The 13,454-nt window shown below is 44.9% G+C and overlaps 1 protein-coding gene across 1 annotated transcript; it reads right to left on the bottom strand.

Annotated features, from left to right (window-relative positions):
- Positions 1-1,094: 1,094 nt before the first annotated feature.
- On the bottom strand, positions 1,095-12,439 carry MSMO1 (methylsterol monooxygenase 1). Its single transcript, XM_056114067.1, has 5 exons — positions 12,154-12,439; positions 6,381-6,529; positions 5,457-5,583; positions 3,848-4,002; positions 1,095-1,938 (listed from the first exon to the last, which is right to left on the bottom strand). The coding sequence occupies exons 1-5, from the start codon at positions 12,406-12,408 to the stop codon at positions 1,743-1,745; spliced, it is 882 nt and encodes a 293-aa protein (XP_055970042.1). The 5' UTR covers positions 12,409-12,439; the 3' UTR covers positions 1,095-1,742.
- Positions 12,440-13,454: the final 1,015 nt, after the last annotated feature.

A 13,454-nucleotide genomic window follows, 5' to 3' on the forward strand; every position in this document is an offset into this window, starting at 1 on the left:
GTGGAGTAATTTCATCTCAACTTTTCCTTGCCAAGCCAAGAAATGGAGAAAATACCATTTACCTCAGACACAGAAAGTTCCCGTCTTAAAAGCCTGAACTACCATTCGGGGTACACCGAAGGTTTCGATAAAAGCTAAACTTCTAAGAGAGTGAATGAGAATATTGTTCAGCATCACTTCCAACACTAGGTGTCACTGTTTCTCTTAGTACTGAGAGGGAGTCACTGATTCACTAAAGGTAAAGGTAAAGGCCCTCCCGCTGATCGCCGATCTGCTCGAGCGGGCCCAGTAACGTCTCCATTGGAGACTTTGTTGTTACTGTGTCTGGCATATCGAATACATCATGGGGAGCTTGCCAGGCTCTGTCGTGCAGGCGAGATACTCTCGGTAGCTGGCCGGGCTCTCCAAGAGGGGCGGAGGAATCGAACTCGGGTCAGGCATGTTGGCCGCTTGTAAGGCGAACGCCCTACCGCTGTGCTATCGCTCCAGCCCCACTAATTCACTAATTTATCTCTAATTCACTGTATGGACTGCCCAAGCACCCCTAAATTTAGCCCTGATGACTTCCATTCCCACTGGGTCTGAGCGATACCACACTACTAGGCCCTCTCTACCATCGAGGGGTTGGCTGGAATCGCCAGGAGTGGCCCTGGAGGGTGCTGAGCACTGCAAAAATGTTTTATTTTTTCATTTGGACGAACAACTTTCTAAGTACAGCAAAGAGCTGCTTCAGTACCCTTCACTTTAGTTAATGGAATGTCCTGCAATAGAGAACCTGATAAATACACACTGAAACTGCCAAAAAAAAGTTTATTTTAGCAAAAGCAGCACTTAAAAATAATTTGTCCTTTTATTGTAAAGCTCAACAATATAAGGATTTTTGTCACTTTTTTTAATCAGAATAAAAGGTGAGACAGTTAATGTTCAAAACCGGAAACTTGATAATTAGACCAAAAAAATCACATTTATTTCAATAGCTCAAAGTGCAAAGACAGCAAGTTCAGTTTACAAAGTTCCAAGGTACAGCTTTAGTTTGTGAAAACGTGATAGGCAAAAATGAAATGGTCCATCGCAGAAATAAGGCCCAATTTAAAAAAAAAAAATTCTAATTACCTGAAAACCTCGAGACTAAAACACATCACGTACACTAATTCAGAATGCATTAACTCATAGGTGCCACTACAGTGAAAATAAGGGCTTCTCAAAGAAAGGAAACCACTCACATTGGTCAGTTCGAAGCAAGAGTGGAGTTCTGGCCATTGGCTATTCCTGATTCCCTCTCCAGATCAGCTGATACTGATACTTTATCTTTACGCAGATTCTAAAAAAACACTTAAAGCTCAGTACGAAGTCACCACGATTTTTAAGAATTTGTGACCAATCTGTACTTAAAAGACATAAAAATCCACTTCAACTCTAGGCTTAAGGTATTTTTATCACTGGAGCAAAGTCATAGATTAATACTTCTTCCATTACTTAAAACCTCTCTGTAAGGTTAGAAACATGATCTTTACAAAAATTCTTTATGAAAAAGTCAGACTTAATAAATATTTCCTTCTTTCTACACATACAGGATTTGTGTGTAAAGGAGAAAAAGTTCCCACTTGAAGAGAATAAAAGGGTTAATTTCTTTTTATCACTTAGCAGCCAAGACATTTTATTTCTGGTCCCCAGAAGCAACCTCGCTACTAGTGCTGAGTCAGGAAAAGGTGTGTGTCCAGGTTGGTTTCGCCTCTGAGATATCATTCTGTTTTTTTCTCCGACTTCTTCACCTTTTCGTAGTAGGCAAGATACTGAGAGTCGGTCCCGAAAAGTCGATCCCACCAGGTAAACGTTGAAGCATAGTTTCCAATGAAGTTCATGTGGTGAAAATCATGATGCCGGGCACCGGCATAGAAAGGGATGAGATGTAACGGGTTGAGGGGAATATCATAACCACTGAAATAAAAATGAGAGTTAACAATTATTAAGCAAATGAATACACCGCAAATGGTGACTTCTCCACGGCTCATCATGGGTTCATTAACGAGTTCAAACTTCCCCCTTCACCTCAATCTCTTTATTTCTGACACACTGATAAAAACTTACAGAAAACGGTGCATATTCTTGGGGGGTGGTCTCAGGGGGACAATGATGGAAGGCAAGGACATTCGGGTGGCATGGAAGATTGGGAAAGTTGTACGCATGAAACTCTATCAAGAACTGTATTATAAATCATAGTCCCTCAAATTTTTAAACAAAAAAATTTTTTTTTTTCGTTTGTTTTGGTATGGGACTTACTCTGGCAATGCTCAGGGTTTACTTTTGACTTTGCACTCCAGAAATTACTCCTGGTGGGGTTTGGGGACCATATGGGATGCTGGGGATCCAACCTGGGTGGCCGCATGCAAACCAAGTGGCTGACCTACCTATGTCTTCAATCCTCGTTCCCTCCAAATTTTTAAACAAGATATTAAATTTTGGAAAAGATTTATATAGGAAATTCTATCAGAGGATGCAAGGTAAGAGTTTAGAGTAAATGATCTTTCAACATCAATTTCCTGTTTTTCCCTGCTGTTTGAGAGTTCTCTTCCCCAAATCGGTAACATTCTTTGAGCAATGAGAAAAGGTCTTATGGAATTAGTTCCAAGATGGGAAAACTGTTGTGTTGTACCTGCCTTGACTTTCTCAGGAAGTGGCAAGGTGGAACTATGTCATCGAGATTACAGGTCAAGCCAGTGTGCCTCCTATTGTCTGGGGCAGGCATACAAGATTTCTGTGAGGTCAAATTTTAGAGTATCTTCCTTTAATTATTTACTTTTGGTTTGGGGGTGGGCACACTGGTGGTGCTCAGGGCTTATTCTCCTGGCTCTGCTTGGGAGGGGTTCAGGGGACCATATGTGGTGCCGGCAATTATACCTGAGTTGGTTGCATGCAAGGCAAGCACCTTACCCACTGTATTATCACTCCTGCCTCCTTCCTTTAGAATTAACTACAAATCTAAAATCTGACATTGATAATTATAATAGCTCATAGAAGCCCAATTCCTCTCTTCCTTCAGAAGGCTGGGAGGGGCAGAGGGAGAAAAGAACGACGAGGATAAACACTGAGAGACATCGCCTATAAATGACCCACAGAACATCCTCTGCTAGAACAAGACACATTCATTTTGCTACGTTAGTGCTTTCAGCATAATTCTTAGAATTTGACGTTCTTTTCGCACCAGTACAGTAGTTGGTCCCAGATCTAAATGAAATGACTCTAAAATAAATTTCAAATAATGAAAATATGAAATAATGAAAATATTATAAAAAGTCATGAAAACAGAAAATAATTTCCATCCACAGAAAGGGAACCTGTAACTTAGGTACATGTTCAAGCAGGGCCTGCAGCAGACCTGGGCAGCAGAGAGTGGGCAGAGTGCTAGCTGGTGAAGGCTGAATGTCTCAGGGTATTTCCCCAAATAGGAATTCAGGCCGGGGAGACAGCACAGGGCTCAAGGCACTTGCCTGCATGAGGCTGACTCCAGTTGCAATCCCTGGCATGGCAACTGAGTCCCCCAAACCCTGCCAGGAGCGATCCCTTAGCACAGAGTCAGGTGCAAGCCCTGAACGCAGCCAGGAAAGCCCCAACGCCCACTCCAAACCCCAAATTCTTTTTTGCCCAATAATGACACGCTCTTGTTTGCGTAACAGAATTCAAGCCTGGGGGTTAGTTCAGTAGGAAAAGTATGTGCTCGGCTGCGGGAACACTGGGCTCGTCACTGGCACTCCCCGCCAGACCCCCAATGAATCTCTCCTATGAATCCACATACGAGTCATCTCATGGCCATGAGAAGAGATGTCCCTGAAGAGAAACGGCCACTTACCTGTGGACATCAATGGTTTCTAGCAAACGAAGAGTCACCCACGCCCAAAGCAAAATGACATGATCACATAAAAGCACGATCCCGATGAAAAAGCCTGTCCCGAGAATGAGCGTTTCCAGAGGGTGTGCGTATTCCGCTTCCATTCCAAACGGAGCCTGAGACAGAGAGAGAGCAGTCCTTCTCTTATTGTTCTGGTTCATTCTATGTGAAAATTTATATATATATATATATATAAATGTGTGTATAAAAAAATAATATATATATTTGGCTCTTTGGGTCACAACCAGCGATGCTCAGGGTTTACTCCTGGCTCAGGAATCGCTCCTGGTGATGCTTGGGGGAATATATAGCATGCTGGGGATCGAACCCAGGTCAGCTATGTGCAAGGCAAACGCCCTTCCCACTGTCCTATTGCTCCTGCCCAACTATGCGACAATTGAGCTCTGGTGTCTGATCACACAGTTAAAATATCCATCGCGTTTTTGTTGTTGCTGTGTTTTTGTTTTAGATCTCACTAGCGTCTCAACAGCAGATCTGGGGACTGGACAGGCACTTGCCTTACATGTGGCTGACCGAAGTTTACTCCGAAGTTTGGCATCACAGATGGTTCCTCCAAGAGCAAGAATGATCCCTGAGCACAGGCTAGGAATAATCCCCGAGAGCTGCTGGATGTAGCCCGAAAATATGCACTCCCCTCACCCCCTCCGCCAAACTTGAAACAGCAGACTCTGGCCCTCTGAAATGCTGGGGCATTCCATCCAATCAGCTGGGGGAGGTCTTTTAGGCAGATTCTGAGTTTCCCCGGAAGAGGGATTCACAAGCCTGCAATATGGAAACTCTGTCAGAGTTTTCCACCTGCAGCCCAATGGGGCCCAATCTCAAGACTGTAACACTAACTCACACCTTATTTTCCAGCTTGTGATGTGACTTACCACTTCCAAATGCAGCAGTCTCCACAACCATGGATCAATTCCTTAAAATCAATCACCCCCCCCCCACCACACCCCTCATTTTGGGCCATACTCAGCAGTGCTCAGGGAATGATTCCTGGCGGTGCTCCTGAGGACCATTTGGGGTGCTGCAGATGGAACCTGGGTCAGCGACAGGCAAGACAAATGCTCTACCCACTGTACTATTGTTCCGGGCCCTCTATGTCTATCTCTTATTGATTCTATTTCTCCGGACAACCCTTAATACACTGATCCTGATTTATGTATTTATGTGTATAGTTTTATATAATCATATTATTCCTCTATGTGATGATCATAGTTTAATATAAACTAGAGAAATTCTCAATAAAGATACTGTTATGTTCCTACTATCAAGAGGTTCTTCATTAAATCTTCATAACTACCTTTGATGGATTCAGGTGAAAGCATTATGATACAACTGACTTAAACTTACAGTTTGGCTTATGCACCTGAATTTGTTCTAAGAAAGAGCTGCTGATAAAATACTTGATAACTAAGAGGGGCTGGAGTGATAGCACAGCGGGTAGGGCATTTGCCTTGCATGTGGCCGACCCAGGTTCGATTCCCAGGATCCCATATGGTCCCCTGAGTACCGCTACTAACAGGGAAGAAAGGCATTAAGCATAATTTGCACCTACTTGGAACTCATGATGGACTTTGTGAATGTATTTATAAATTCTCTTGTGGTGTAAGAGCCGGTGCAGGAAATAGTGCCAGGTGTCCTCGATCACTGCACAGCCAAGACACCGGGCCAAGAGTGAATACCTGCAAGTGAAAAATATTGTCATCAGCAGAAATGATATTTTTTGGGGCGCAAATTAGTTTTACTCAGGGTCCTGCTTGAGACATTCTCCATCCAGCCCACACAGCACTGCCAGGCCAACTCTGAGGCCAGGAATGACCTCTGGATCTTGAGCACTGCTTTTGGGAGGCCACCCCACAAACAAACCTGGCAGACAGCTCAATGGGCTGAACGCCTGTTTTGTATGCGCCCTGCACCTCCTATACTAAAATCCATTCACTTTTAGGAATAGCAATAAACTTGACTTAATTAAAGTTAATAACAGATCACTTCCCCTTCACCAAAGAGGACAAAAGTACAATGCGTAAAAAAATACTTTATAGACAAATGGACACATATACAGAAACTTCTTTTTATGCTGAGTCTGTATTATGTAAAAAACAGTTACACATCAAGTGAACCTGTAACCACATTACCAGATGGCAGGTGAAGAAAGGTTGAAAATTGCTGCTCTCCCACCTTGGGTCTAAATGCCAGCCCATGCACCCGCAGGAGTGAAAAGGCCCAGGCACACTGACACAAAAGGGGCTAGATTAACTTCTGATGGGAGAAAGTCACCACCCAGTAAAAAGACACATTAATAATAACAGAAAGCTATTAAAAAAAAAAAAGCTACTGACTTCCTCTTCAACATAATTTACTTATACCGGAAATTTAGAGTATAAAACAATAACCAAATGAAGAAAAGATAAACATTAAGTACATCTTGTTGGGTAACAGGCCACGACTGAGTACAAACACCAAATCTTCATCTACATACCATCTTGGCATCCTTTCCCAATCGTAAGGAATACTGAAATACTCGGTGAAGTGGTAAGTTCCACAAATCAAAGGAAGCTGAATACAGAAGTGATTAAAGAGAAGCACTTTGAAACACTTCCACTGGCCTTCCAATGATTCCGTTTTATCCTGTGGGGATTAAAAAGAAAAAGTAGAGTATTTAGTATTGATCTTTCTCCTCTTTTGGTTAACCTGACAACAGAAGTAAACTCCTAACTTTTTCTCTACTGTTTGTAGAGAGCTTAATTCTATGCTATTAATAGAAAGATCCTTCCTGCCTGAATGTTTTCCCCCATGGGTCACCATGCTTAGCCTGGTCAGTGGTGCCGGGGAAATCCATGCCATGCTGGGGATCAAACTCAGGCCCGGCACATGACAGGTGTGTGCCCTTAACACCCGAGATCTCCCCAGGCTCCCAATTGCAATTCTTACCAACTATCATTACATCAACACATGACAGGTGTGTGCCCTTAACACCCGAGATCTCCCCAGGCTCCCAATTGCAATTCTTACCAACTATCATTACATCAAATTGGTGACGGAAAGGTTACGGACAAATGCAGGTACCTCAGTTCCAATGATCTCAAACACCTAAGGAAGGACTTTGCAATGAATAAACTCCCCAGTCTTCACCTTACCCGAAACGTTTGCTTCTCCTACCAGGAATCTCAGAGAAGAAAAGCCAAGATCATAGTCAACTCTCCCCCTCCTTGAAGCAACTGCATACGCCGCCCTGGACGTCTTTATTTCAAAGGTAAACTGATCTCTTTAGCCCTATGGCAGCATTCGTTCCCAGCATTAAGCTCATTCTGTTCTTGTTTAAGGACAGAATGGAAACCCTCCAAGCTTAAGTAACTTCAGAGGACGTAAAACCCCGATGATGAAATCCAGGGAAGTGAAAATAAGAGGAGGGAGAGCCACACTGCGGCGATCTTCGAACCCCAGCAGGTCTTACGAAAAACAAAATCATTCAATTTTGGGTACCAAATGTTCATATAAAAAATGCACTTGACTTTACAGAAAGACTGTGATAATAAATAGTAGTTATTGCTTTGTCTTAAAATGTTCTTATTTAAAAATTCAGAAATCTTGGGGCTGGAGTGACAGCACAACGGACAGGGGATTTGCCTTGCATGCAGCCAACCCGGGTTCGATTCCCAGCATCCCATGTGGTTCCCCAAGCACCGCCAGGAGTGATTCCTGAGTGCATAAGCCAAGAGTAACCCCTGTGCATCACCGGGTGTGACCCAAAAAAGCAAGGTAAAGGTAAAAGGTAAAGGCCCTCCCGTTGATCGTCGATTTGCTCGAGCGGGCCCAGTAACGTCTCCATTGGAGACTTTGTTGTTACTGTGTCTGGCATATCGAATACGTCACGGGGAGCTTGCCAGGCTCTGCCGAGCGGGCGAGATACTCTTGGTAGCTTGCCGGGCTCTCCGAGAGGGGCGGAGGAATCGAACTCGGGTCGGCCATGTTGGCTGCGTGCAAGGCAAACGCCCTACCGCTGTGCTATTGCTCCAGGAGTGATTCCTGAGTGCATAAGCCAAGAGTAACCCCTGTGCATCACCAGGTGTGACCCAAAAAAGCAAAAAATCTAAAATCTGGGCTAAAGTGCTAATGTAGTGGGTAGGGTGTTTGCCTTGCATGTGGTCAACTTGGGTTGGATACCCAGTACCTTGAGCCCACTAGGAGTGACCCCAGAGAACAGAGCTGGGAGAAAGCCCTGAGGGCTGCTGGGTGTGGCCCCCAAACCAAATCTGAAATCTACAGATAAAACTCCATAAATCATATCCCAACTGCTGTATACCAACTATGGGAACTCCGCTGAGCAGAAACCCAAAGAGGCCGTCTGCCGTGGCCAGGATCACACAGGCAGGTGTAAGAGAAGCAGGACGGATGGAACTCAAGTTCTCCCGCTCAGTTCCAGATATCTGACTTTTACAATCGCAGTTTAACATCAAGAAAGCTCAAGGCAATGGATAAAGAAACTATCATTTATCTACACACTGGAACACTACGCAGCTGTTAAGATGAAGTCAGAAAATCTGCTTATACGTGGACGGACCTGGAGAGTATCATGCTGTGTGAAATCAGCCAGAGGGACGGGGTGAACAGAGAAGAATCTCCCTCATTCAAGGAATATTCACTGTATCATGGTCATCCTGTTGTTCATCAATTGCCTCGAGCAGGCCCGAGTAACGTCTCCTTCATCCTAGCCCTGAGATTTTAGAAAGTGCCACATTCGAGGCTCCTCCAGGGTCAGGAGAATGAGACCCATCATTGTTACTGGTTTTTGGCATACTGAATATGCCACGGGGAGTTCGCCAGACTCTGCCGTGTGGGCAGGGTACTTTTGGTAGCCTGCCAGGTTCTCCAGAGTAAGAACTAGATAATAAGATTTCCCTTCTGGGAGCTGGGTTTTATAGTTTCTGGATCTTGGCCGTTGAGGGGATTATACGGCGCTGGGGGAAGTTGGTGGGTGTAACGCCTACATACTGGAAGATGGGGGATCTGGGTGGAGGCGGCCCAGTCCCGATCCGAGCAGGCTTGGAGATCTACGCCCCGGGTCCCGCACACCTGGGTTCCTCTGCCGATTCCTTCATGTGTGAGGCTCGTCTGAACGTGTGGAGACTGGTCTTAAGCATGGCTGTGGCTGGAACCAGAGGTCTTCAGCTTCCGGGGCTCTGGTCCAGTTCCAGCCACAGCCTTGCTTAAGACCAGTCTCCACACGTTCAGATGAGCCACACGCACGAAGGAACCGGCAGAGGAATCCACGTGTGCGGGTCCCGGGGCGTAGATCTCCAAGCCTGCTCGGATCGGGACTGGGCCGCCTCCACCCAGATCCCCCATCTTCCAGTATGTAGGCGTTACACACACCAACTGCCCCCGGCGCCGTGTAATCCCATCAATAGCCAAGACCCAGAGACTATAAAACCCAGCTCCCGGAAGAGAACAGCACAGAATCTCCTGCCTCCGCCCCTGGCTGTCCTCACCAGGGCCCCTTGGAGGAGGGTGGGTCGAGTTTCCCTCCCCATCCCGAGGGATATTAAAAAAAAAACAAAAAAAAAATAAAACCAAGCAATAACATAGTATGTGAATAATACCCAGTGACATAGAAACAAGGGCCAAAAGGACTGGTCCATGGCTGGAAGCTTGCCACAAAGGTGGGATGGGTGGGGAGCGCTCAGGACAGAGAAGGGACCACTGTGACAATAAGAGCTGGATGATCCCTTTGGACACAAACTGAGGGCTGAAAGGAGGTACAGCGATAAGCAAGACACCCTTTCAGTAACAGTACTGCAAACCGTGGAGCCTGAAAGGAAAAGAGAAAAGAAAGGTGTCTGCCCTAGAGGTTGACTATGGGGATGTGACCGGAGGGAAACAAGGACACTGGGAGCGGGCAACGTAGATTGGTGAAGAGGACAGGTGGTGCAACATCGCAGGACTAAAACTCAATCAGAACTTAATTTTTTTAATTATTCACTTTTTACTTGGAGGTTCTGAAGGGAAAGAGGGAGAGACAGTGAGAGAGCGGAGAGTAACGTGCTCAAGAGAGAACCTGGGCATCTCCAAGGGCGGAGACAGCCCCCCACACACCCCAGCACTGGACATACAAGCATGAAACGACACACCTCAAGAGGAGAGATGTGGGTGAAACACGTGACATGTGCTCAGGCACACTTGCTTGGCCGCATGGGCTTGGGCAGCATTTGCGCCTCAGGGACAACTTTAAAACTGTGTTTCTCAAGATGACTCAATTAGGGAAAAAGAATTTTTTTTTTTAAAAAAAGGAAGTCACAGACAGGTAACCCCGAGGGCCGGCCCACACTGTCAGTCTACCGTAAAGAGTTGTAATCAACTGCATAGTTGCTGGTCCTTGTTTCTGTCTCCTCTTATTTCAAAGCCACTCATAAAACCTTGACTGAGCAAGTCTTCCTTGCGCAGAAAAGGTTACCATCTACGTGACCCGAGCGTGAACGGCAGAGGCAAAGAAAACGCCACGTCAGCTTGGCAAGAAACCAACCCTGGGAAAAATCAACAGGTGATGGCCACGGCCAGATTCTGCCTCTCACAGCAGCCCCGGGGAACTTTGTCCCCCTAATTTAGGGTTAACTGCATGCTCGCCTTTACCCGGTCACTTCCCTCCAACGCCCATTCTGTGTCCCTCCACATCCTCCCATCCTTCCTTTGGACTCCAGGCTCTACTGCATTTGCTTCACGCGCTGGAAGAGGCCAGAGCTACCAGGCCGAGGGACGAGGAAAGTGCAGCTCCACACGCAGACTCAGTGGGTGTGAACCGTCTCCAAGGAGGTTCATGGCAACTTCTACCAAGGCTTCTCAGAAACAGGAAGCGTCAGAAACACTCAGGATGGAGTCCGAGAGAGAGTCGGAGAGAAAAGACGCTTGCCTAGCATGTGGCTCGCCTGGGTTCAATCTCCAGAACCCCAGATGGTCTCCCCCAGGCCCATCAGGAGTGATCGCTGAGCACAGAGCCAGGGGAAAGCCCCAGCACTGCTTGGTGTGGCCCCCAAACTTGAATACTTTTTTTTAAATTAAAAAGCAAATTCTCGGGGCTGGAGCGATAGCACAGTGGGCAGGGCATTTGCCTCGCACGCAGCCAACATGGCCGACTCAAGTTCGATTCCCAGCATCCCATATGGTCCCCCGAGCACCGCCAGGAGCAATTCCTGAGTGCATGAGCCAGGAGTAACCCCTGAGCATCGCCAGGTGTGACCCAAAAAGCCAAAAAAAAAAAAAAAAAAAAACCCCCAAAAAAACAAAACAAAAAAAAAAACAAACAAACTCTCAGGAGCTAACCAACGATAGATTATAAATTAATCTCGATTTCGGTCTTAAACTAGGTCAAGCCACTGGTGTTCACAGGGGTCAAGCTGGCTGCTTTCCCCATGAGCCAAACTGGGAAGAGGCTGTGTCTGTCTGAGCACTTGTCATGGAGAGTAGGCTCTCCAGAAACATGCAGTGCATTGAACCAGAGCAATAGTAGAGGCGGGGAGGCATTTGCCTTGCAAATGGCCGATCCAGGTTTGATTTTCAGGATCCCATTTGGCCTCCTGAGTACTGCCAGGAGTAACCCCTGAGGTGTGTAAACAAAAAGAAAAAAAAAGAGGGGAACGTACATTAAAGCGAATGCTAAGGAGTTCTGCTTATTTAGCAAAAGCACAATTAGGCCTGACCAAGGTCTTCAAGTATTTTCATGCACTTTGCTGGAGTGAATTAGAAAGCAATATCCATAAATCCCTGCAATTTTCCATTCCAGGTTGTTTAAAAATAACAACTTACAAATCTAGATTAAATAAACACCACATCTACGATAAGCACAATTTAACAAAGTTGCGACTAATCACCAGGCTACTGAACACTAAGTATGATTAAATGGAGAGGGCCTAAAATCAGTGTAAAGTGCAATTATTTTGAAAACTTTTATGGAGAATAAGGGCACAGGATATTACAGTAAGCATTTTAAAATTATAATTATTTGCTGAAATAATTGTTTGGGTTTATTGGGTTAAACTGAATGGAGAATTAAAATTAATTTCCAGTTCAACTCTCATTAACACTGGGTATCTTTATACGTTTTAATGCATTTTACTAGAAAACTTAAAATTATTTGTGTGTCTTTGTTGTATTTTTATAAAATAGGAAAGATCCAGACTACCTCAAAACAAAGTTATCTGTACTTTAAAATATTCAACATTACGAATTAATGTATGCCGTGGCAAATTCATCACACTCACCTTCTGAATTTTATACTTCTTCATGAAAGGTATAAACTGAAACAAAAATCCAGGTAAAGAGAAGAGGAAATAAAGGGCCTCATGAACAATGAGGGATCCCCATGTTGCAATCTGGAATTTTGTGTAGTTGTTCAACATAGAGTTCCAAGCATTTTTAAAGGGTTCTTGTAGCGGATTCTCAGGTATAAGTGAGTCCATGTACTCCACAGCCAAAGATGCCGAACTCAAAATGCCCACGCTGTCATTCAGGGCCATCTTTCAAATCTCCGCTGACAGCCGTTGGGTTCTGTCAACATCAACAGAAAAACAAGCAAGCAGAACAATGTAATTCCAAGAATCTTTTGATTTTGATTAAAAAAAATAATAACAACACCCACTCCAGACGAAACCCTGATGGCCACAAGCGTCCAGAAGCCAAACCCTGATACTCAGATTTTGGGACTAAGATTCCAGGCCACATGGCAGCAGCTGCGACGGGTCACCCCTTCCTGTCTCCCTGCCGGCCTGGGGTCCTGGCTGCCACATCCACAATCTACCTCCGGGCGTCATCTCAGTGCATGAATGGCCTTGATCCAGAGACTTCCAAATGACTCTCAAAATGGATTAGATCCCTACAGAGATGTCTCTGGACCCCAACCATTTACAATTTTAGAATTCCAGAAGAGCGTGACCTCTCATGATATTCATAATAAGCAACAGAAAATAAATTATCTAGCATCTGCCCTGGCAGGCAGGTTTGAATGGTGGTGGGAAAATTTGAAATAATGGTGATGGGAAGGTGTAATGGTGGTGGGACTGGTGTTGAAATATTGAATGTAATCAACTGATGCGAACAACCTTTATGAAAATAAAATTTAAAAAAATTTTTTTCACACACACAAAAAGTGACTGAAGAAGCACCCATGTCGTATCTCAAACGTGTAATTTTCAGAAGGTGAAGCTCGAGAGGTTTGTTGCCTTCTGAAATCCTGCCTGCTCTGAAGGAGAGCGGTATCCCTTCCATGTGGACAAAGCCATGGAAGGACCTCCTGAGGAGAAGTTATTTCAAATAAACTGAAAATCAAAGAATATCAAATGATGGGTGACCTTCATAACATGTTGACTGGGAGAACATGAGGAGGGCAAGAGAGGAGAAGCTGAGACTGGACAAAGCATAAGCAGAAATAACTGGAGGCAGTAATGCAGCCCACTTTCAGGTCTGTGGCAAGACTTGTAGTTGAATAAAACTGAAGAGATATCTTTATAAACACAATAAAGAAGCTCAAAGTTATAAGGACTTTTATGATGATTCTGCCACTATC

The sequence above is a fragment of the Sorex fumeus genome, unplaced genomic scaffold (genome assembly GCF_029834395.1).
Source record: "Sorex fumeus unplaced genomic scaffold, SorFum_2.1 ptg000024l, whole genome shotgun sequence".
NCBI classification, from domain to species: Eukaryota; Metazoa; Chordata; class Mammalia; order Eulipotyphla; family Soricidae; genus Sorex; species Sorex fumeus.